At 39.7% G+C, this 25,477-nt stretch overlaps 1 protein-coding gene across 27 annotated transcripts in view; it reads right to left on the reverse strand.

The window, feature by feature from the left end:
- DLG1 (discs large MAGUK scaffold protein 1) overlaps positions 1–25,477 on the reverse strand; it is a 126,740-nt gene that overhangs the window by 70,219 nt on the left and 31,044 nt on the right. For 17 of the 27 annotated variants that reach the window (XM_072344041.1, XM_072344040.1, XM_072344045.1 and 14 more), the window contains one exon: positions 11,739–11,903. In XM_072344041.1, the coding sequence (XP_072200142.1) occupies positions 11,739–11,903 (165 nt within the window). Of the gene's footprint in view, positions 1–166; positions 807–11,738; positions 11,904–19,055; positions 19,664–25,477 lie in introns of those variants that run through there. The other 10 variants (XM_072344027.1, XM_072344026.1, XM_072344025.1 and 7 more) reach the window with 6 other exon arrangements.

Genomic DNA, 25,477 nt, shown 5'->3' on the forward strand with positions numbered 1-25,477 from the left:
TGATGATAAAAGTTATACAGAGCTCTGTGAAACACGAAAATGAAAGCAGACAGAAAACACCATTCATAAATCAGAGAAGCATGAATATCTAAACAGACGGCTATTTCTGACCAGCAAGTAACCAGAACACATGCAGACACAATAATTTCAACAAGTGGCATATTACCTGGGTGGAGCTGGCAGCAACAGAAATGCAGTCAATGAAACCATGTCTCCGAGTGAAAAATGCAAGTATCTGCTGCCAGCGGGAAGGCTCCGCTCGTAACTCATCTGTCGAGCCTTTCTTTGCCCACTGCTTGTGCTTTGGGCCTATGGAGCTATGGCTTGAGCCCGTGTTGCCTCGATTGGCGCGAGAATAGAGGAGTGTGTTATTTCCGAAAATGTAATTCATCTCTGCAGCTCTGCAGGTGGTTGCCAGGCAGTCTTACTTCCCTACCAGCTGCTGAGTGGTGAATGAGCAGGAAAAAAAAATGCAGATAGAATTACAGCAGCATCGCTTACAGACCAGGAAAACAACATTCTTCATAGCTGATGCTGTTCTTCTTCCAATCTTTCCTACCACCTACATCCTTTCTCTACCTGTGATTGCTCGACAGTATGTTCGGTACTGCATTAAAAACAAAAAAGCGCAAGTAAAGGCTTTTCTTATTTTTCCCTTTTCAGAACACACAGGATTGAAAGCTTGTTTCCTTCTCTTAGCCGGTAACAGATTCTTAAGAGAAGCAGGGAGCAGGTACAGCACTATGTCAGAAATCCACAGCTGTAAGGATGGTGGTGCACGGTGACAGCTTCTGGGTGGAGAAAGCACGGATCACAAATTGCAAGTTTCAATCACGGTCTGTAGTAAGATCCAATAGCATCTTCTCACTGCTTGCATAAATTACCAGAATGAACCGAACAAAACAGGGAACATGCAGCAATGCAGCATAATTGCACTTACTCAATGAGAACTTATTTAGAAAAAATATTCAAGGAAATTGTTTGCTGGTCCCTGTAAAATAAAAATCCTCTCCTCCTTTAACATCCTTTAAAATCTGTATTTGTTTTTTTAACACACCAGTAATTCTATGCTGCATATCAATGGGTGGCGAGTGGGGTTTTTTGAATCGGCAAGATTAGGGATATTAACATCAAACACCAGAATCCAACACTGTTGCTCTTATGATCTTACCTCACCATATATAGTGAGCCAAGGGTGTTTCTCGAAAGGGCAAGAAATGCCAAAAATAAAAATAAGGAAAAAAAGGAAAAAAGCTCATAAAGCCTTCATGAATTTTCCATACAATTACTTATATTTTCAATGCAAATCACAAGATGAGTAGCGCTATAGGTGTTTGTTTTCTTTGCTCTCTTCAAAGCACAAAGGCTAAGCCTCCCTGTAAACAACCCAAAGGTTATCTGGAATTCAAGTTATCTTACTGGATTCACCACTCACATTTGTATTGGCAAATATATTTTCTAAATTCTCTATCTCACATCAAAGACACTACTGAGGGAATCATGTATCGAGGCCTTTAACAAGCTCGCCTCCAGATACCCAGAACAGAATGATCAAAACTGCCTGTCCTGTATTTCTGAACCAAATGCTTTAATGGCCATTATCATACACCAGGAAAAGCTCTTTTTAAAAATTATTATTTTTTTAAAAAGAAGAAAAATCTCAATTTGATTAACAAAGGCAACAGAGTCCCTGTATGGGCTTACAATGCTAATAAAGGTACAGCAACACAATTATAGAAACACAGAATGACCCGGGTTGGAAGGGACCGCAAGGATCATGAAGCTCCAACCCCCAGTTCTACAAACCCAGTGACTCACGATGTTCATTTTAGTAGGAATCAACAAATCCCTGCATATACTTTTTATTTGGCTTAACACACTTTACAACCTTTGACATAACAAATTCACAGACTACTTACACAGCAACGTAAGCCAAAACAATAGGAAGATACAAAAACAATTAGCAAAATACTGGTAATAAGTTCAGTGCACTGTGTGCTTTTCCTTACTAGAACACCTGAAAACCACACTTAATTCCAATGTTTTCAGAACATCTTCCAGAGAGACCTTCGTAACATTCAGAAAACACAATGGCTTTTCAGTGTAAATCATACAAAGCTAAGTCTGGTTTGTGCTCAGGCCTCAAAGCTTCATTCATAAAGTAGACGACGGAAGTAAAGAAGTCCCTGACAAGCACTAGGTACAGCAGTTCATTTAAATGGAGACACTTCTCACAATGTTAATTCTTCCAAACTGGGAGAAGGGAAGACTGCAGCCTTAGTTGAACAATGCTCTTCCCACACAAGTTTCTACAGTCATAAAACACAATTTTTTAAACACTTGTTAATAATGTATCAGTGCACACGATGCTATGAAGAGTTGCTAGAGATACCTCTATGCAGTGTGTAATTTGCTGGTATAAAAATACACAAGCTATTTATTACCTTTAAGCACAACATTGAATTTTATACACACAAGCATCTAATAAGAAAGACTGCTGCGATAGCCTAGCTTGACTTCCTGCAAAACAAATGACAATGATTTGTCATCTTCAAAGATGCAGTTTCACCATCAGTTTTAATTAAGCTAATCGTTTCACAGGTCAACGTGGGCCAGATTTAGGGGAAAAAAATATGTTGTTTATACACCTGGTTTAAAAAATTAGACAAGTGGCAACAAATACTCCTGGTGATGAAACCATGATGTTCCCTTTCTGAAGCAACAGAGACATAAATCCAATGAAGGACTTCAATCCAACTGGTGATACAAGACAAGTGATCTGTGTAGATGCTCTCTACAAGGATGTCAATGATAATGAGCAGGACTGCTGCTGCCCAAGAAGATAGAGTTTCAATTACTTGAAGAAACCCACTTTTACAAGTTACAGAAAAAGAAACCTGAAGAGGAATGTACAGCATAACTATGGAAATGATCAAGCACCAAGATAATACAAAGGCATCTGGGCAAGAAAAATACTAGCTTGTATAATTGGAAAAAAGACCAGTAGGAGTTAAAGCAAGGGCTTGCCTTGGTCAAATGCATTTCAGCGGAGTCTAACAAAATCACAGAAAGCAGTGCTTTGGTACAGACAGAAAAAGAAGCACCCAGAGAGGAGACAAACCAAGGACCATCAGCACACTGATGGTCCACTGAGCTGTGGCTCAAACTGCACCTACAACCAGCTAAACAGCTGGGAGGTAGGGGACAGAACAGGGGGGCTCACCAGGGTCCTAAGGAAACTCCAAGGGGAGCTGAGAGCTTCCGCCATGCCCTCTCCATATTCTAGACATTAAACTGATGAGGATAAAAAAATACAGCCAAAGTAACAACAAAAAGTGTCTTATTTACTGCAAGGCAAGAATTACAAGATAAAACATAACAGTACACACACCTTTCTGCAGCTTAATGAAATTACTGAAAGATGAATCTGCTTCTGTGTCAGAACGATGTTATTTGTTCTGCAGCCAGTTAATGAGATATAGTAGCCACTGTGATTACATGTAGTTCAAAAATTAGCATCAAGGACTTAAAGCAGACTTACTCTGATTTCATACTGGAGCCTATCTCAAAACTAAACCTTTCCTGCAGGTACTTTTCCAAGCAGAAGGCACACCTTGAAATTCAAACGTACGGTGAGAAAAAGCTGAGAGAAAGCATTGAAAAAGCTGACCTGAATCCAATTTTAGCAGTGACTGTTCTCCACCTGCACTTGACCACAGGCACGTTCTGCTTTGCTAGGCTCTGCAGTGCGGATTGCCATCCACCACCACTTGGAGGAGGAGAGCCTCAGCTTGCTGACACCTTTACCTCCAGCAGCACCATGTGGTTCATGTGATAAATTGATGGTGACCACACTGTGTTTTCTGTTAGCAATCAATGAATAATTATGCAACATTTTAATTCATTAATGCTTGAAGCTTTAAGCCTTGCCTTCAAGCATCAGTCCTGCATGCATTCTTCCTTGAAAGGAATCACCTGTGTTCCTGTTCCTGCTCTAACAGTGTTACGTTCTATAATAACAATGGCAGTAGTTCAGCTTAACCTCTTCTTTTCACTTTGGTAGCTTGAAAAGTAAATCACAGCTGTCACAGTCAAAATGTGCTGCAGACCTCTGCTGCAGTCTCTGCAGAAAGTAGTCAGCTATGGATGGTTAGCCCCACACTGTCTGCTGGTTTGCACAAGGTGAAAGTACTTCCTGGAAGTCCAGGAGCCCTGTGGTTTCCCCCTGCCACCCATCCCCACCTTTCCCAGCCCACTGCTGGAGAAGTGTGCTGTTGCACACAGAGACCCTAAGTGACCCTTCCAGTGTTCAGACAGCTGGTAGATAGCAGCTTGAGGAAACACTGTGCTTCATCTGGTGCCACAAAGGATGAAACCAGGATGAGCCCAACCTTCCTGAATCTCAGTCTGTTCCTTCTGTGTTCAAATCTGCCAGCTGTGTGCAACCTACCAGCTGACTGAGAAGGCAGGGAAATGGAAAGCTCAGCCAAGAGATGGGCTTCCTGTTCTTGTTGGCAATGCCCACACCTCTCTCCTTGTCTGCTTCCCCCAAGCCTCTGCTGTGACCTCCACTCCTCTGTGTGCTGTTCTTTGCATGGCTCTGCCCTGTCCCAGTCAGCTCCATGATCTGTCCATCTGTGCCACTCACACACTATGCAATATATTCCAAAACATCTGCATTCACAGATGATGTTCAGCATAAAAAACACTGAGAAGGCAATGGCTTGTTTTGGCAGTGAATTTCCTTGTGCATGTTTAAAAATCACTCGATCTAAGTTACAAAAGTGATATGAAATGGGTATATAACTCATGGTCTTTATCAGGAATCATTCCCTGTTTTTTTTGTGTGACCATTCACCTGCAGTCACTGATTCCACATTACTGAACCTGTCTGGGCTTTAAGCCTGTGCCAGATGCTGGAACTGAATGGTAGAAGAGAAGGGGTGTCCTAGAAATGTAGGGCAATAACAATAGCACTGAGCACATGTTAGTATAAATACCTGTACTAATTCTGCAACTTCGTAACATTAGTCAGTTAACAAACAGCTGTCCAAATCAAGAACAGTAGCATTCCCAAATGGAAAACAGAACAAAGCGTGACAAGAACAAGAACAGAACAAGCTCCTTAGTAAGCATCCAGCTTTAGAGCTGCTATTTTAAACATAAAAATATTTGATTATCTCATTTGCATTGTACAACTCTCTACCTCTGAGTTCAAATTCTCACAATTTTTTTTCTATTTTTTTTTTTAACCAAATGACACTGCTCAACTCCGTGTTTCCCTTAACCAGATGCCTGTGTCCTGTTGTGAATAGACCACACTGTTAAAAAGCAGAAGAGTCATTGCTGTCACTTACACATTGATTGTTCAGAGACTGGAGTGGGATGGCTTTGTGCCTCTTATGTGTTCTGAGCCACTCATTGTGGTCTGGCTCCCCCACACTCAGGGCAAAATAATGGCTTTCATATATTGCTCCTCTGATTTTCAGCTTGTGCTTTAAAAATGTTACTGCAGTAATGGGCGGCTGTAGGAACACTGCCATTCAACACAGGCAATAATTATCCTATCCATTTAGTTTAAGGATTTCAGAAACACAAACTTAATTGTAATTCTGTCATCCCAGATTGAATGATTAAATTCAGCATACAGGTGTCCTAGAATATAAAGACCACACCTAAATTTTGAGAGATTTTGCAGAAGGATGCAGTATTCAGTATTTTCAGTGTCTACTGAGATTAGCTCAGATATTGCATACATTTCTAGCAATGCAAAGTAAACCTTTAAATCTTTGAGTAACTGTTCCAAATGCAGCAAGAGCAGAGGATAAACAATCACTTGCCTTCAGTAAAACTCTTAATTAAAGAAATGCACCCAAATGGTACATTTTCAAATGACTGTCCCCAAGTTTAGGCCTGCACTGAGCATTAGGTGCTCAGTCAGCAGAGGCCAGAAGTGGCACTGCTCTGCAGCCATGCAGACATCGGGTCCCCAGCCCTATTCTGCTACCAAGTGCTCTGCACAGGGCCATTGGGATCAGGCCCCAGCTAGCTATGGACTGACATAAACATAGCCAGCTTCACCATCATCAGGATGCTGTTCTGTACAGTTTTTGAGTTATGAATGTGCTTTTGCAGTCTTGTAATAGCTTCTACTAATCTGAACCCCTGCATGTACCTGAAAACCAAAATGGCAAGATGGGTAAATGCAATATGCTTTTTTGCAACCCATCTTATTTGCAATAAAGGAGGTATACGGGACATGTTTTGACTTTTCCTGGTCTTCACAGCATTGCCATCACCTGCAGAATTGAGCAATGCAAGCCTAGGAATGATATTTTATCATTATTAAATAGTTTATTACTTGTTTTGTGGGCAGCTGTTGAACTACGTACATCTATAGATTTTGGTTACTTAAGACCTTTCACTCCTGTGGACGTCACAGTATGGTTTGATACTACATGCTGCAGTCTAAGGATGTCCTTTGCTACCAGCACATAGAGAAATCAAACACACTGTCAAGAGTTTGCTTGTGGAACCTGAAGCCACAAATCACACCTGTTTGTACAGGCAAACAGCAGCTATGTGCCAATTACTCTTTTTAGGAAACAAACAACCAAATCCTTTATAAAGTGTCTTCTGTTAGTTTTATTTACATGCTGCTAAGTAGCATAAACTGGATAACACGGAACAAACTGAAGAAACTAGAATTAAGGCAAGTGTTAATTTTCAGTATTACTTTTTAAGAAAGTAAAAACAAAAGATATTACATACAATTAACTTTGAACAAGGCTACACATCTAACTCCCTAGGTGGGGAGTAAAAGTAAATATAAATTTGTGTTTCTTTTAAACTTCTCTTAATTCTTTGTTCAATAAATGTTTGCCGGCATAACATGTTGAAGTGTTATTAATAAGCCTATTCAATATTCTGAGCCAAAGCCGAGGACTACGCTACTCAAACTGAACAATAGAAAAAGAATTTAACCCCTTCTGCTCATATCTTAGTTTTATTGAGAGTTTTTAGCTGAGAGAAAAGACCAAAAGGACTGACTTTCATCAAGCCTTATCTGCATAGTCCAAAGAATATCTTAGTGCTAAACTACACATTTTCTCTAGAATGATACCTATCTGGTAGAAATACTGAACATCAAGGATTATTAAACAGCATTCATATTACACCTCTGATAACTTACCAATCTGCTCAGATTAAGCTGCCTATTCTTACGCACACTGTTCATGAATCTCCAGCCCATCTTCTTGGCACTCCAGACTGATAGGAACATCCTACGTTTAATGCAAATTTCTTTAGGCTTTCTTCAGTCATCAAAATGAACCCAACTGCACTGAGATCTCAAGAGGAATCTCAGGGGAAACAAGTGCAACCAGTTATTAAGAAGACTAGATGTTGATTACTGTACCCTAGGTTGTTCCAACATTTGGATTAATCCGCCCTCCATCTGTTACAGTTTTTCTCTCTCATCTCTGTTGACAAGAAAATGTTGAGCAGACCCACAATGAAAAAGGGGCAGATTCAGTCAACTGCTTTGTACCAGAAGATGCAAACTAACACTTCTGTGCATATCTGTATCTTCTTCACTTACAGGAAGCTCAAAAAGTAGTAAACTGCCAAGAACTTGGGCCAGGGGAAGACTGAAGAGCATCATCTCAAGACCGCCAAAGCATAATGCTGGTGTAAAACTGAGTGTTCCTGAGTGTTCATTCAAGTTTTGTTGTTGCTACTTTGTTTTAAGCATTCTTCATTGGTCTCCTACATAGGTTCCTAATAGCAGAGATGCTATCTTTCTGACAGTTCCTGAAGATAGTTAAAAAGCTTTAGAAGAGTCTTTGTTATAGGTAACAATATGGGATTATAGATCTTGAGATTGTAGATTTATCATAATCAAAAATGGCAGCTTATCTTGCAAAATGCATCTCAACTTATCTTAAATTAGTAATTGAAAACAGAATCATCACATTCAGTGGAGCCTTGCCTTCCACTCTCAGAGGAGAACAAGGATTTAGGAACTCATGTAAGTGGCTAAAAGTACTGGGTCAAGTAGGAAATTACTTTGACTGCTGGTTCACCTTGAACGTGTCTTTGTAGCTCATGGAGTCATAAAGTCTATCAGTATGCAGAGCTTTTCCAGTCTCCTAATGAAGACAGAAGCTTCACAAGCTCTAAAGGCCATCTGGGCAAGCACTTGAAGTGATGAAAAGGATGGGGACATAGGGCAGAGTGGCTGTGGGGAAAAAAGACCGGGGAGGAAGGACTTATGAATCTTAGCAGTATAAAATTTTGGGTCAGAAGGAAAGCTGGCTGTTCTGCATTCAAAGCAGCACATGTGCATATAAGCAATTGTTTCTCATACAGATTAGTGAGGAATTAACCAAGGGCAGAAGAGACAAAACGTATGCCATGATGTCTTTAATTGATGAAGCCAGAAACCAGAGCGCTGAAAGATTTTTCAAAATGAGAGAATGACAGTGGAACACAGGTTAGTCCTCTTATAGCCACTGTCAGCAGCAAATCTGTACTTCTGAATGAGTTTATACATCTCAACATAAACTTACATTACTGAAATAACCATTCCTTATGTCAGTTAGTGTATGCAGATGACTAAACATACTGACTCCAGCTTTATTGCTATCTCCTGACTCAGCTCTTTCTGAAACAAGGAAGCAAACTGATGCAACTTTCATTGTAGGGTAGTTGAATCCTGCCTCTGACTGTTCTTTTTCCTGTTCTGTGAACCATATCTAGGTTTGTATTTTTTCTGATCTAAAAAAACCACACACAGTTGTCAAGATACAGGAAGCCTGCCGATTGCTACAGAGATACAATAATGCAGTTTTATCCCATTTGCTTTCTCAAGCATCCCTTGTATTCAATTTAGCTTTTAAACTGCAACTGAGCACTGAGATCATTTTTCCATTAATCTGTTACAATCCTGAGCTCTCATTCCTCTCGTGTGATGCAGTCAGAATGCAAGTTCTGATGGGAATATATGATCTTGTAGAATCCTTCTGGTATCCTCCATCCACCATGATTTACTGATCTCCTTTCCTACAATTGAATTCCCTGTCTTTGTTGTGGTTTTGTTTGTTTGTTTTGTGAAATCTTTTTTTCCAAAGGATTCCATTGTTAGCATCTAAAAAAAGGATCTATAAACCAACATCCACAAGATGTTCTGCTGCACAGAGCTACTAAGAGCATGCACACAAGGATCAACTCCATAACGCTTTTATTAGTTCCTCATTAACCCTTTCTCCATGATTACAAGCTTTACAACAGTTTCTCCATTGTTTTCCCTGAATAAAGTGAAACCAAGCTCTCTTTTCTAATATCCCTCTTGAATGCCTATTCAAGAACAAGTACCACTTTGCCATACTTCATTCCTGTGATACCACAGACAACTAAGGCAGATGCATATGTACACTACTGTAGCTCTAACAGATAAGTAGTTTCATAGCCTAGTCCTTTTGAAGCCGCTAGGCATAAATATCATGAGATCCTAGAAATACTTCTCTAGAATACTTCTATGAATGTTTCAGCATGTGACAAAAGCAGGTATGCACTAAGTGGCACAAGGCATTTACACCACAGTATAAAGCTGCAGAGTATGCAATCAACTGGATCACTCTGACAGGAAGATTACAAAGTGTCACATGTGGCTCGGCTACCACTGAGATGTACTATTGGAAAATGTTTTGAAACTATCTAGCAATATATTGTTAACATGGGATACAATATATCCCTAGCCCTTTCAAATACAGGTTACTCTCTATGAATGACACTTCAAGATATTCTTTTCCACTGTATTGCATCATGATCCATGATTTTAAACTCTTGCAAAAACTTCTTCCTCAAAGCTCTTTTCCTTGATAGAAAACTTGATTTTCCAGTCCACAGTTAGAAAAACTTGTTTGATACCTTATCTATGACTGCTTTCATTTGGTCAGAGACACTTAGTAAGAATACTAAGTTGGAAAAAAAAAGTAAATCTGAAGGTATGGCAGAGAAACTAAATCGAGTTTTACAATCAAAATAACTTCTTTTGTAGCATCACCATCTAGTGGTCGGCCTCGTTAGCAATGTATTCCTTTCAATTACAACAAAGTCACTTAGTTTGGTTGCTTTTTGTTGTAGTAACTTGAGGAATGTCATATTGTAATCTCAAAGTCCTACAAAAATATGCTGAAAGCTCACACTGAAGAAACTGGTTCTCAGTGCCTGCCTACATGAAATCATTCTTTAGTACATATGGGACAGAATATTTCTAAGGAACTTTGATTCTCTACCACCAAATATTCAAAAAATCCAACACCATTTTACAGGATGACGAATTTCACTTGACACATTGTTAAACAGATAAAAAGAAACCTCTTAGGCTAAGTTCACTTCTCTGATGCTTGAGAGGTACAAGGTATACGTATCTTCACAAACTGAAAAGGTTCCACCCTAACAAGACGGAATCCATATGCTTAACATTTGAATCTGTATAGACAGCGCAGGTTGTTTCACAACACTTGCAAACATTTGAGGTAGTTCATCCCTTTGTGAGACAGGAAACAATGTTGAATTCCTGTAGTATTTAGTGGAGAACATTTGATAAACAGTAATTTCATTATCAGCCTCTAAACATTTAGGATACACATTTGCTTTCTGGCTATTGAAAATGCTCTTTGAAAACCAATTGTCCAAATAAGTTACAACAGTTGCTTTAAGCCCCAGAAAATCTGACAGCTTCTCTGGAGGGCTAAACAAACTATTTAAAACCCTGACCAATTTCCCATCATCTTTCATCCACATTCTGCATTATTGCTCCAAATTGCTGTGGGCTTGCAATAAATATATATATATTTATTTTTAATTAAAAAAAAAAAAAAAAAAAGTATTCCTCAGAAAATTTGATTCTACTGCCCTCTGCAGCATTTCTAAATAGCAGCATATGATCATAAAGCAGTATTTACATTTGATAGGTGCTCCAAACAACTCTATTTTTTAGAAGTCGAATATGTTCAGCGCTTTTACTTGAAATAATTATCTTCCTGTATTATTAGGGTAATGAACACATCTTTAGTAAAACTTCCCAGTGCTCTCTATTACATGTTATAACATGCATCTCTATTACATATATGCACTGTTGTATAAATCTAATCAAAACCTTACACATCAGCCAAGACTAGTTCCTACAACATAGTCCAACAAGTCAACGTACCAAATGAATTCTGAAAAGCTCTCTCAACTCAGAGCTGTTGACATGATATAGATCTTCAGGATGAGCTATACCAAAACCAGGAATGCATCTTAAAGATCATCATGACAAACGAAGAGTGGACCAGCTATACTAAGCACACAAAACAGCCTTGGATTTCTCTGACATAATCAAGTCCAACCTTTAACAGCATTTATTCCAACAGCTTTAGGAAACAATCACCTGACCAAAAATAAATACTGTAAGCTCAAAGGCATCTTAGTCTAAAAGGTTCAATAAATACTCCCAGGGTCCATGAAATTATGAATTATAGACTCATAAAGGCTGGAAAAGACCTCTGACACCTTAAGTCATCTGGGTGTTTTACAACCATGCATCTTTAATCAATGTGTGGAACTAAATCAATTCCTCATTGTCTATAAAGTGAATTTAATGAATGAGTGGATCCATAAGAAGAAATACATAAGCAGATTTATCTGATAACGCTCAAACAGTTCAAACTCGTAAGTGAAGAAGTGCCTACCTTTACTGGTGAAATATGAGAATGAGAAACAAATCCATGTACATTCTCAATCTGGGACAGATTCTTCTCAGATACATGAACCAGCTCTGGGCCCGTCACCTCGTTGGCAATGTGTGGTGAGCTGTGCTCCTGCGGAGGTGTATCTTCATCCTGATAGCGGTATTTCTGAAGAAAACATTTAAAAAAAGATCAATCCAGTCGCAAAACATGAAAGGATTATCTAGAGAACTCAGGACAAACATACGCAGTAGTTTTCTAACTCTGCTAATCTCAAGGTAATAAAATCTAACAAGTTTAAATTATTATTTTCACCTAAACCCATCTAAAAAGGTTTATGCCATTTTAGTTCCATCATAAATGCTATGAAGCTACCTAGTTGTTTTGGGGCTATTTCTGCCAGCTTGCATACAGTAACAATGCTTCCAAACTCTCTTCCCAAGGGCTCCCCTCTTACCTGTGTTTGCTTGCACTTTTAACACAGACCCTGTGCCCAGCCTTTCCAACAGCCTCCAAAATCTTTCTCCACATTTCCTATTTAAAGCACTTGCTGTAAGCTTTTTTTTGTCCGCTGAAGTCTCAGCTTTTATACCAGGCATCAACACAGCAATTCAACTGCTCCTAACTTTGTCTGAAGCTATAATACATGGTTTTACTATGAGACAGAGTAAGCTTGTGCAACACAGAAACCTCCACACAAACACAAAACATTACTCAGTCAATGTTATTAATTTTTCATTCAATTTTAAAAACCAGACCCTATTTATTTATCGACTAGGGATGCATTCTAGCCAGACAGCTCTGTAGCCACTATAGCAGACTCCTGCTAAAAGCTATGAATGAAGTCGGTGACACACAGGGGCATAATATTCACCTGTTCTCTGGGTTGCAGGTTAACTGCTCAGCCAGCAGCTCCAAACACATGCTCATATTATAAATGTGCTTAAAGAAAAACCACATATTCAACTTCTCAGTCTCAACCAATTCCAAGGCACGCTCGGTCATAAAAGGGTAACCCTTCATAAAAGGGTAAACAATATTACAGTTATGAGTTCTACAGGACAAACTGCAAAGTATCCACTTAAGATGCATCAGTTGCCAACCTCTTAATGCTTAAGCCACTCATTTCTAAGGTGACTGGAACTTGTGACTTCTGCTAATCCACATGCTGTGAAAATATGGGGAGATAGGAACTGAATGTGGATCAACTTCACAACTCAGACCAGACAAAATCCTGTGGAAAGCTACAAGGGGATCAGTCAAATTTAAAATCAAAATTGATAAACTAACGGCAAATGAATCAAAACCAAGTTACTTCACAAAAAAGGAAGTAAATATATTTTGTGAAAGCACAGAACTGCTTGGCTTTTTTTCCTGAAACCAGACACATTTATCAGAAACAGGTATTTAGTCACTGAGAGCAAACAGGCTCTAGATTTCATTAAGAAACACATCTACTCACAACAATAGATCACATATGAAGCTTTAACAAGCCAATGTGCATTACAATTTACTTTAAAAACAAGAAAATGCTGTGGTAAAGGATTCTCCTATGCAATGATGAGAGAAATATACTTCTCAGAAAGCATCATAAACATGACATACTAGTTGGGTTTTGATGTGATATTCAAGAGTAGTGCTGTCCTCTGCAGGAAATACCTTAAAGCAGAGTGTTTCAACTTCAAGCAAAGCAAACATAACAGCTAGCACTCCTGAGAAGTGGAAGCATTTGGTACTACCTTGCTACTGCACATCACCCCTGGAACTCCCAGGCCTCCTGATAGACATGGAGCACCCAGGGAACCTGGCCTGCTCAAACAGAGCCATCACCAACAGCCCATTCCTTCTTTCTCCAGGAGCTGCCACCACTGGAACAGGAATTCTGTCATCTCCTTCAGTCAAGTTAATTCTGCTGTCAGACTTGAATCAAATCCCATACAACTTAAACCTCATATGAGCCTAAAGGTACATTTCCACTTGTACAGCCTTGCAATCCAACAGGCAGCATCTGTGCAGAGCAGAAGGGCCCTATGGACCTCCCCCAGTGCTGCTCTGCAACCAGATCTTGCTGTCACTTGCTTCCAGAACACACCTGGCTTCATGGGGAGCAAGTTCAGCAGGCTGAGCCAGCAGCATTGGTTCCCTGTTGCAGCAATATTTCATCTGCTAGTGTTTTAATTCCCTGAAGTGGCTCAGTAGATGAAACATGCAGTGATGGCACCACAAGGAGAAAGGGAGGGAGCAGGACCAAGCCATCTCACAGCAGCTAGGCAAGGACCACTTCTCTGCTTACAACTAAAATGATTCAATCATGTGCCCAACTGAGGCAGCAGGAGACCTTGCTTAGACAAGCCAGCCAAGGAATGGGCAAGGCAAATTGATCAGAGGAAGGAATTAGGCCTGGTGTAGCAAAGCAGCTCTGAATTTGCAGACAGCACACCTAGAAAACTTCCCACCACTCAGGTAGTAGCCAGGCCTTTAAACTACTGTTTTAATCATTACTTTTCTTTTTCTTTTAAATAAACTTTATGGACTGCTCTAGTTGGTCATCGTAATTTCAGAGTGGAAAAAAAACCTGCAAGCGCTGAATATTTAATATGCATTTCTGACAGATACTGCCCCTTAAAGACTTCAGCTGCAGGTTTATATGTATGCTAAGATGAAGTCCGAGCATTTCTCTTTTGATGTAATAGTTAACAAGATTTGTTCAAAACAGATGACACACTTCATAGTATTTATCCACAGTTCAAAACTCATTGATTAAATTATTTGCCGGTTTAAACTGCTGAAGTAACCATTGACTTTAATAAACCTGTGCTAGTTTATGTGAGACCATACACGGTCCATATTCACCACAGTGAAATCATTCATCGTGCTAAGTGCTCAGGCCTGCAGCTTCCCTGCCTAAATTCACAAGCCTAGCAGAGTTAAAAATAAAAACAAGCACAGTATCTGCAAAACACGCAGGATAAACAAGGATTTTGTGGACATCTTGTATCCCTGTTTTTCAGAATACAGATCATCTGCTCACAGAAAAAGCACAGAAAAGCTTCAGGAAATACTGTATTTTAGGAGGAAGGTATTTCAAACAAATTCATACATAATCTACTCTCCAGAGATAATTAAGTTGTGGTTTTATATTTTTAAGAAGTTCCCCTAATGAGAAGTCTTACTGAGAGAGAATCAAAAGAAAATCAAGAACTCCCAAACAGCCCTATGCCTTAAACTGGTGACCCACATCCACAACAGCATGCAGTTCTGTTAATCTACAGATTCAAGCCATACAGAATGCCCCGTTCATGGACTGAAAATTAATCTTGCAAGAACACCCTCAACTACCAGATAATTTGATGACAAAATGTAAGACGGCAGCAACTACGCTTCTCTTCAGGAGGTGATGTGTATCAAAACCCAACTCATTTCCGAAGTACACAATAATCCGATTTTTACACAAAAACAAATTTGAAAGCACAGTAATACAACTTCTGAACATACACATGCACACAACAATTCAGTGCTAAGGCAGCTTTAATGTTAGAAAAAGAGTGAAAAGGTGCCTAAAAAAGAAAACAAACAGAAAAATGCTGCCAGTCATCTTTCTTGTACTCCCCTTCTCCCACAGGTTTTAATGCTTCTCATCCATACAACAACATGACCCCAAAGTCACTGCAACACTACAAATAAAAACAACAAACAAGACCCAGAAAAGCACACATCCCAATGTACATAGCTGTGTCAAGACTGGTTGTAATTTTCACCATACAAGTCCAATCAATATTTTGAAAACAGTTGAGAATAAGTGAGGACTTGATTAAAAGGAGATACAATTGTCTCAATATGATAAATACATGTAAGTTCACAGGGTCAGATAACTCCTCTGCAGCATGAACAAACAGCATAAAAAAGCATCATGGGTTTAGACTGTTTGCTCACGATGACCCAAATGTATATACTTGTCCTTATTCAGTCACTGCTCCACTTCATGAGTGAAGCTTGACCTGAAGGGACCCATCAGAAGGCCATGCCAGCAAGCAAAGTCGTTGGGAAACACTCCTTTACATTCAGCACCTCCTCTCCTACACAAAAGGACTACAGTGCAGCAAGTGAAAAGAAGGTAAGTAGGAAAATCTAAACTACAGTTATGCCCATATATATCCCTCTGAAAAAAAACAGCCTTCACAACTCTGATTTGAACGTACCAATCAGCAAAAAATAAGCTCCAGTAACTGCAACACCACAGCCAGATTTGCCATAATCGTGCTAAAACAAAGCTATTATGATGCCAGCATATTTTTGTGAGTAACCTGTAGTGTGGAGGTGCTTAACCAGGAGCAAACAGTCAGGAGAACACAGTGCTTCCTCACAGAGAAAAAGGAAGGGATCCAACACAGGAAGCATGCTCAGCTACTGAGAATGGAAGTCACCTTGAAAACTTTTCATATCTGACAGCTGGGCAGATTGTGAGAACCAAATGAAGCCTCATTGCAGGTGAACAGCAACTCATAGTGAAAAGCTGAAAGCCTGCAGCTATAGCAATAGAAACTTCAGTAATGGAATTGATGCAGGTGAGTGAGTATTTTCAAAACTTCTTTGCTGATTGCAGCATAGATCATTGAGAATTATTTACATTTCAGGTCTCAATATATGATAAAACAAATGATTTGAAAGAGTAGAACAGAATAAATATATTATTAAGCACATGTTCAGGACTTTGAATAACTAACTCCTTGTCTCTCAAAATAGAAGCACCGAGTTTTCTTTTAATAACTAGAGCTAAGTGAAAAAACTAAGGCATTTGATCGGTACAGACATGGGGAGCTGCCTTTCATATTTGGAATTCATTTTCCTCTTCAGTTTGATGCTGTATCTTGAGCAAAACCGATGTAACATGCTAATTAGGTCACAATGTTCCACCATATGCAAAAATACAGTGTTAAATGCAAACATTTATGCATTGCTTCATGCCATGGATATTCAGAAATAAGACAGCTGAAGAAGCACAAGTGGTGAAGAAATTCACCAGTTCCACAATGCCAAGGAAAGGAGACCAAAGAGCAGTTAGATAGCCAGTGGTCTTTTTCTATACAGTAAAAAGAAAACCTATTTTCTACAGGGGGAAAAAAAACCACAAAAACAACAAGAAAACAACACTGTTTCATAAGACATTTGTGTGAGATGGATTATTTCTTTAAATAAAGCACTGAAGAGGTTACACTGTGCTACTATTCCACATTTTCACAAGTATTGGCTCTTTGGTTTTCCTTATTCAAAAGGGATTTTTCTGATACCACAACAGTATTTCAGTACAGTACAACCTTGCAACATTCCTTCCAAAAACAATTAGAAGTGCCAAGTAGAAAATCCCTCTGCACTACCAGCAGGTCACAGTTACTCAAACTTAATCATCAGTTCATTTGGGATTTGCAAAGCATAGAGCACTTGCTCTGTATTAACCGTTCACAGCAGCACAGGTGGGCTGAGGTGAGCAGCATATCTGCATCCCTCTGGCCAGCTCTCACCACATCAGGACCGCCCACAGCAGATGCCCTGGAGGCTTTGGAAGATCTCCAAGGAGGAGTCCCCATACCTCCCTGCTCCCTGTGCCAGTGCTCAGCCACCCACACAGAGCTAAAGTGCAGCTGACTGTTCTCAGAGAACCTCCAGCGTGCCAGTTTGTGCCCATGGCCTCCTGTCCTGGCACTGGACACCACAGAGCCAAGCCTGGCTCTGCCTTCTTCATGCCCCCTGTTCAGGTATTTATAGACATTGATGAGATCCCCCAGAACCTTCTCTTCTGCAAGCTGAACAGCCAGTTTACTTGGCTATAATTGAAGCCCATGCAGAATAGCCTAACAAAACATTTTCAAGTACAACATCGCTCAATCACACTTGAGAAACTATTAGCCTGCAGGACACACTCCCTTACACCTTCAGCACAGGCTCCAGCACCACGCCTGCCCTTTGGGCTGACCTGTGCCCATGGGGTCAGGCTGGGGCCCCACAGTCACCCTGCAGGGCGTGGGGTGCCAGGCCCAGCCATGCCCACACACAGCCAGACAGGCCGCTGACGTGCGAGTGCAGCACGAAACACGCTGTCACTCAAATCCGGCACAAAACGCCTAAAGTGGATTCTGGATATTCGCTGGGTATTTTTAGTTTGCTCTTAAAGGGGCCGGCATCTCTTATCTACAGCGCGACCGGCAAAATTAAATGCTATTTTCATCCTAGGGCTTTCTTCACAAGTTTACTGCTACAAATAAGAAAGAGATGTGCAGTTCTCCACAAAGAAATCTTGATTTTATAGCAAATAGCTTCCAACCTGCATCAATAAATACACACACATTTATGACTGAAAAATGCTTTGGGCACATGAAAGACAAAGCACAGCAAATTCCTGCCTACTGGGAATAAGGATTCAAGCTTGGAGCTTCACAAAAATCACTCGTGCAATGAAAAGAGCCATAAGAAAACAAAAAAATCAGACCCTTCCTTCCCAAACTCATGGCATTTCTTCAGCATCAACACATAAATGTTATTTATACATATACATACAGGCACATCTGTTCCTAATTTATAAAAATCAGTTATTTTTTCCTGTGTGTGTTTAGAGCAGTGAGCATCAACTTGGAAACACTGAACATCAAAATAACTTCTGGAGACAAAGACTGCTGAATCTCAGTCTGAAAAGCAACTTCGCACACATTAAAATTAAAGGGGCTTTCTAGCAGCCAGGTTCTCATACAACCCTCAATTTATGTGTTAATTTCACTGGAGAAGGCAGTTTGAACAGCACTGAATACATTGCTTCCTATTCTGAGAATTAGGAAATCATACATTTTATTACTCTAAAATCCAAACAGTTGATGGAGTCCTAAAATGACTAAATGCCCACGGGCACTGTTAAACCCAAACCTGCCACTAATGATTGCTTCTATCAATATGATGTCAGGAGGCATTTCCAGCCCCACATCTCGGTGCAAGTCTCCCATGTATTTAATTCTCCACAGCTGAAGAAAATGAAAGCCAAGTGCCATAAACTGATTACACGACGATTAATGCTGATTAATGGGGAATGACGACATTTTACATGCGGCATTCAGTAAATTCAAAACGCTGTTCAAAGGGATCTCTAAAGAGTAGTCACGATAATTCATTACTTCAGTCAGAATCACCAAGAGCCCCCAAACCCGAGTAACACACAGAACAAAATACACACTATTTAAACAGAAATAAGGTACAGTCACACTACACATCCTGGCAATCATTCACAGCCTATTAAATCCAGCTTACATTTCCAGGAAAGTCCTATTAGAGACCCACCTTACATCCAAACATTAAAGATATTGTGTTGTTGGTACATGCTACTTTACAGTGGCATAGCATCGGAGAAAAACAATCCAAGTTTTTTATGCTAGGAGACATTTTTTCAGACCCTGTGCACTTCAATCGATCCACGACTGAGATTCCAGAAAAATGCCTCTGTAAGCGCTGCTTGCTGCCTGTCTTTGACATTTATTCTAGGTCCATAGTGTTCAGAAATAAGCCTTTATATAAAACAGCTTGAATCCTTCAGGAAAAAAAAGAATTGCTCCATGTTAGAAACCAGATCTTAAAAAAAGCAAACAAAAAAATCCCGTGTCCATCTTTAAAAATGTTCGAGTCAGCTTTACATGTAATTACATTAGCATCAGCCTGGAGCGACAACTGTACGACGGCCCCAAGTAACACTCGGATCCTCACACCAGACCCCAGGGTTAGATCCACCGCGGCTGCTCCACCTGCTGCAGTGCAAGGTCTGCGATCTCCTCCTCCATGAAAATAGAAGCAACTCCAGCAGAGCCACGATGCTCGGCTCGGTGTGCGCTGGTTGCTTAGGGGAGGGGCAAGATGTTGCAGTAAGGGACTCGCCGCACGGCCCGCCAGAGATCAGCCCAACGCTTCCCGCAAGGTGCTTTCGCACTGCACCAATGAGCATGTGAAAACCCATTTTAAAATCAGATGTGTGTAATTATAAAACCGGGGAAGTTGTAAGCTTAGCAGCAGGCTATTTGCTGATCAGCAGTTTGCACAGCTTTGTCAAGGAGCTCTCAGCAGACCACGGAATGAATGGCTATGGGATATTTAATCCTCATTTTCTAGCATTAAAAATTCAAGGTTAATGAAACGTTAAGAAATGTTAACTGCTGAGTAAAACTCCTAGTGGTCTACAGAAGCAATTAAACAGCAGCAGAAAGGCACAAATATTCTCCAGCTTCAACACAATGAAATCACAGAATCACAGGGGCTGGAAGGGACCACCAAAGATCATCGAGTCCAGCCCCCCTGCAAAGCAGGCCCCCTTCAGTAGGCTGCACTGTCCACACAGGTCTTGAACATCTCCAGAGAAGCAGAATCCACAACCTCCCCAGGCAGCCTGTTACAGTGCTCCATCACCCTCACTGTGAAGAAATTCCTTCACATACTGGGGCAAAACTTCCTGTGCTCAAGTTTATGGATGTTTGCCCTAATCCCCACAGACCACTGAAAACAGGTCAGCCATGACTCTTTGACTCAGAAATCAGAAGTGATAATTTCCTCCCTTCCCCCCCCTACCCCCAATTGTCTATAGGAAGTCAGGAATAATTGAATAATTTGGACTATTCATCAGTTTGGTTACAAGCTACTCTTAGTAAAGTATTTCATTACAAAGCAATGGTACAAGTGAACATTTAATAAACAAAAGTTTTCAAAAAGGTTTTTTCCCCTGGAACTGAAAATACAGTCACAGGCTCCTTAAGATTTTTATTATATACTAAGATATTTATTGTAAAATAATGGTTATAGAGGTATTGGTTTTTTTAAATCACAACCTATAAAGGCTCAATTCTACACACACACACAGAACACTCCCAGAGAAGTTTGCTCTCATCCTTTCAGTTGTAACTGTTCACCTAAGTTTAAGTTTCTGGCAGCCTGCTGTCATCTCCCTTTTACTTCACCTGGTTTACCTGATGAGCAGTCATTGAGGTAAGAAGCGTAACGAAGTGAAAAATGGACATCCACACTTACAGCTCAGAAACAAGGAGCTTCATGAATTATACTGTAGACAGTCATCTTAACAAATGTGCAGACTGATGAAACCAAAACTAAGGCAAAAGTCCAGAGTAAAATGTGCAACTCTGCCCACAATAAACCCAAAAGGAACTTCATTTGCATGAGGACCTCCTCCTTGGCAGAAGATGCTACACTAACAAGCGCAGCTTTCTTTCCAGCACATGCTACAACCTACACTTGCTCACCAAGAAAAACAAGACATTGCTTCCTACAGTCCATCATCTGTATCATGAGCAGCAACAGTAGCAAACCAAAGGAAAAAACCTCACTTGGAGCAAGAAAATATGTAACCTGCACACATAGATACATCTTCTGTGTGTCCATGTGTTGGGTTAAGCTTCTCTCACATACACACATTTAAATCCAAGAGGAGCCTTCAGTATAATAGAATCATTGAGGAATCTAGAAAAGCCCTCTATTTCCCTTCAGGTGGTTGGGGGTCACAGCATACAATCTCTTGTCGGAAGAACTAGGCCAAAGCACACAGAAAGATAAGCATAAACATCACACACGAGAAAGGAAAAAAAAAAAAATGCACAAGGGGAAAGAAAGCAGTAAAGCACTGCCCATTCCACAAAGAACAGAAGAATGTTACTGTACCACCTTTTCTATACACTACAGATCAACAGCCTATTTTATTGCCGCGATTCCTGTCGTACTGCAACAGTATTGCTTCTGCTGAAATACATAGCCAAATGCATGGCAATTTCATGACAAAGTCAAAGAGGAAAAGCAACTGGAGTGTTGCACAAATAGCTTTTCGCAATGCAGAAAAAAATAAGCTCTGATGTGCCATGGGCATAGAAGAATCAATAAGTGGAAGACACAGTCTACACATCTACAAAGGATTCGGTCAGTAAGATATGAAAGAAGAAAAAGCTTAAGTAACTTCAGGCAATTACATCCACATTGTAGATGAAGACCACGTAACATCTGAATCTTTCAACCATGTCTTCACAGCTCCAGGCAAACAAATCAGTTACACGACAAAACTGCCTTGATCTTTACATAAATTGCAACTTTTGACCATATCATATCTTGTCACAAAAGCTTAAAAATACAATTCTTAAACTTGTGATGTCTAACTACAGTTGGCTGACTAAATCCCTAAATTTCACTGCAATTGTTTTAAGCAAGTGAAACTATTATTTGCACTCCAAGGCATCTTAAATATGCAGCTGTGAACATAAAGCTTCCAGAGATCTGAATAAAACTATATTAACACCCATACTCAAAATATTTCAAACCTACTTTTGAACTCTCCCATCTCCCCATATAACTACTACTCTGATTGTGCTACTCCGATTGCAACTGAAAGTTAGGCAAACATTTCAAAACACAAAAAAAACCATCAATTAACACATGAAGCCATTGCTGAGAAGAATGAGGCCTTAACTCCTTACTTAACAATAGCCCTTCCAATTTAGAGGAGTGTTTGTGTTCTTAAGAACAGCCTTGGGCTCCTTCACTCTGAACCCTCAGTTTCCATGCCGATGATCCAAAACAGTTTTTAAAATGGAAGACTACAAGATAAAGTGTTATTACTTCTTTGTAATGGTGCCATTTGTAAGGACAAGAATGAGTCTGTATTCACTGAACTTAGAAGAACAAATTACAGCTCTCTTCTTGCACAAGAGGATTCCACCTGATCCCATAAAAAACTAACAATTATAATTTTATTTTTAAAAATTTCTATGAAAATGAATCCAAAGCTTTTAAGAACTGATGTTTACTCTGAAATGACACTAATTAAATCACTTTTCATGCTCACAAAGAGGTCACATAAAAAACGAATTGCCTTTATTTCAAGTTTCTTTTGAATGTCTTCTTGGCAATAACACATCTTCACTCATGGCTCCCATGTGCCCAATAAAAATACCAACATCATTAAGATCTTCAGTTAGTACGCAAAAGTAATTTTGTTATTATCATGAAATAAGAAAGCTGTTACTTCCAAGACTCGAGATAATCAAGAGTTATGCAATATCAAAAAAAGCACTGCAATCCCTTCAGGAACTGAATATTCCTGTTGAGCGTTTACCCCCAATTCTTGACTGATTGCACATACTTGTACCTGTTTCATCAATCCATGTGTTACACCCATGTTCTCATACAGTACAGGGAAAGAATTGACAGCCTCATAAAATGACCTGGAATTTTTTTTTTTACCATGAAGAAGTACAGATCTAATTTGGCAAACACATCACTTGGTCAGAATACCAAATCGAAGGGAAAAAGACTATACTAGCCTTCACATTGCTTTAAATAGAATATGCCCCCTTGGTATCACTACAGGCACCTGTCAGTCTGGTGGAATTCTACTTTAGGTACCTGTTCTCCCCAAGTATACGTTGAACTTGTACACTCCAGGATACTTAGTGCAACACCATAAAAAAATACTTTTTAGTATTCAATTTAATTAAATCCAATAAATTTATTTGAATCTCTTTTCCTCATAATCTTAGCACATATAGATATTGAGAGAAGACACAGAACTCCAAAATTAGTTTATGTAAGGAAGCTATGATACTGGTTTAAGATTACCTCATATACTGTAACTCTATCCCTTACTCGAGGAGCAGTAATTCTGTAAGCAATTTCTATAAGGTTAAATGAAATCTGAACACTAGTTTCATAAGTAGCAATGTCTGGTGCTAGCTGCATCCATGAAGCTCTTTGGCTTTGCTACTGTTACTCCCCTAAATGCAAAATGACTATTCAAACAAATTGAGGAAGCAGTCAAGAAATGTACTGCTTGTTTCTGCATGCTCTGTATTGCCAGAAAAATCACCTGCACAGAACTTTTAGGGAAGGGAATTTACTTACTGAAAACACCATGACCTGAAGATTCCTCTTGTAAAAGTTAACTTCAGCAGCTGTTTCTATCTCAGAAGCACCTTTTTGACAGCTTCGCATGTAAACACATCTGCAGGAGTTAAACTGCAGCCACCACGACCACCTTCAGTTTAGAACGCTCACATGTAGTTGTCCTTCTTAAGGAGCTTCACACACTCATGCACAAGATTTGCAGTGCCCATTCAACCTGACCCATATATACCCAAGATAAACATGACTGAATACACACACACACAGAATCCTTAGTGTTGTTTTGACAAAACACATACATCAACAATAGCAAAATGATTCCTGGGAGAATTAGAAATAAATGTGTCTCTTCAGTTCCCCAAATCTTGAGAAACGCAGCCTCAAACTTCAGAGGAAAGGTGAAATGCTATTTGGAAATGGGAATTCGACTAATAGCACCAATTTTTTTAACTTGCCCTGCAGTGGCACTTAAGCCCAGAACAGCTCCAATGAATTGATATTTTTCAGTGGGTATTCATGATTCTCTCCCAGTTTATTCCCATTCTGAAATTGTTAAGTGGAAAACAGATCTGGGATATCACTTCTATGAGGTCCTTCATAAGCCTTAATAAGACAACCCAAAATACACACAAGAATACTTTCCTTCCCAACTGATTGGCCATCTGTATGAGCATTTTATCTTAAACTTGTTTTTGGAGTACTCTTCAGTACAAAAAAAAGAAGAGAAAAATCTCACATGGCGTCAGAGTAAGAACCATGAAGCATCTGCAATGTTATGTCCTCTCTACACAAAAATAATCAGGCTGCAAGACATGAGCTGCACTGATGAACTGAGGAGCAGGCAGAAATAAAACTTCACCCTCCTCCAGTTAAAAAAAAAAAACAAAAACAAAAACAAAAAAAAAAACACTTGACAAAAGTTGCAGAAAATTGCACTTTATATGGCAGTCCTGGGCCCTCAGAAGCTCATGCTTCAGAATTTAGTAGAACCTCTTCCACTTCCTCCTGAAGGAATTCATATTTTTGGTTTCTACCCAAGATGTTCTTCAGAATACAGAACAGACAAGCAGGACTGCTAAGAAATCCATACTTCAGTGTTATTCCATTCTACTTGGAAAACAAAACCAGAGAGAATATCTTTGTAACAAGGTAGGACTGAAAATGGATCTTCTTGCAAACTTCAAATTTGATCCAATAATAAGGAGGAAAATACAGCAGTCAGAAACACGATTGTCTTTTTCTTCCTATCAGATGGAAATCTACTTGATCTCCTTGGTTAAAGTCACTGCTGAACGGGAATATCATTATATCCATAACATCTTTGTGAGAAAAAACAAAGCAGTGACTCTCTTCTGAATAGACTGTACTCTGATTGGAATACAACAACCTAAATAGGAAATCCATGAAGTCAAGAAGTACTATGCTACTTCAAACATATCAAACCTGTTTAGAAACTGCCTGTGGTGGGAGCAACCTTGGCAGGAAGGTTGGCCCTCAGCCAACCAACCTGCTCACATCCCACTAGGAAGGATGAGGAAAAGAATCACATGGGCAAGAAAAATAAAACACAAAGGTTGAGATGAAGGAACTGTAATTAGTGTATATAAATGAATGACACAAAGATAATCACTCACTAGCTCCCTGAGCAGGGCAATGGGGACTGATGCCCAACCAGTCAACAGCTACAATAGAACAACTCCTCCTCAGTTTTACTGTAGAGCAAGACATTAAAAAGTATGGAAAATCTCCTTGACCCCTTTGGGTGTCAGCTGGGTCCCCTGCAACCACTTGCCCACTCCCTGACTACTTACAGGAGCAGCAGA

The sequence above is a fragment of the Excalfactoria chinensis genome, chromosome 9, assembly GCF_039878825.1.
Source record: "Excalfactoria chinensis isolate bCotChi1 chromosome 9, bCotChi1.hap2, whole genome shotgun sequence".
NCBI lineage: Eukaryota > Metazoa > Chordata > Aves > Galliformes > Phasianidae > Excalfactoria > Excalfactoria chinensis.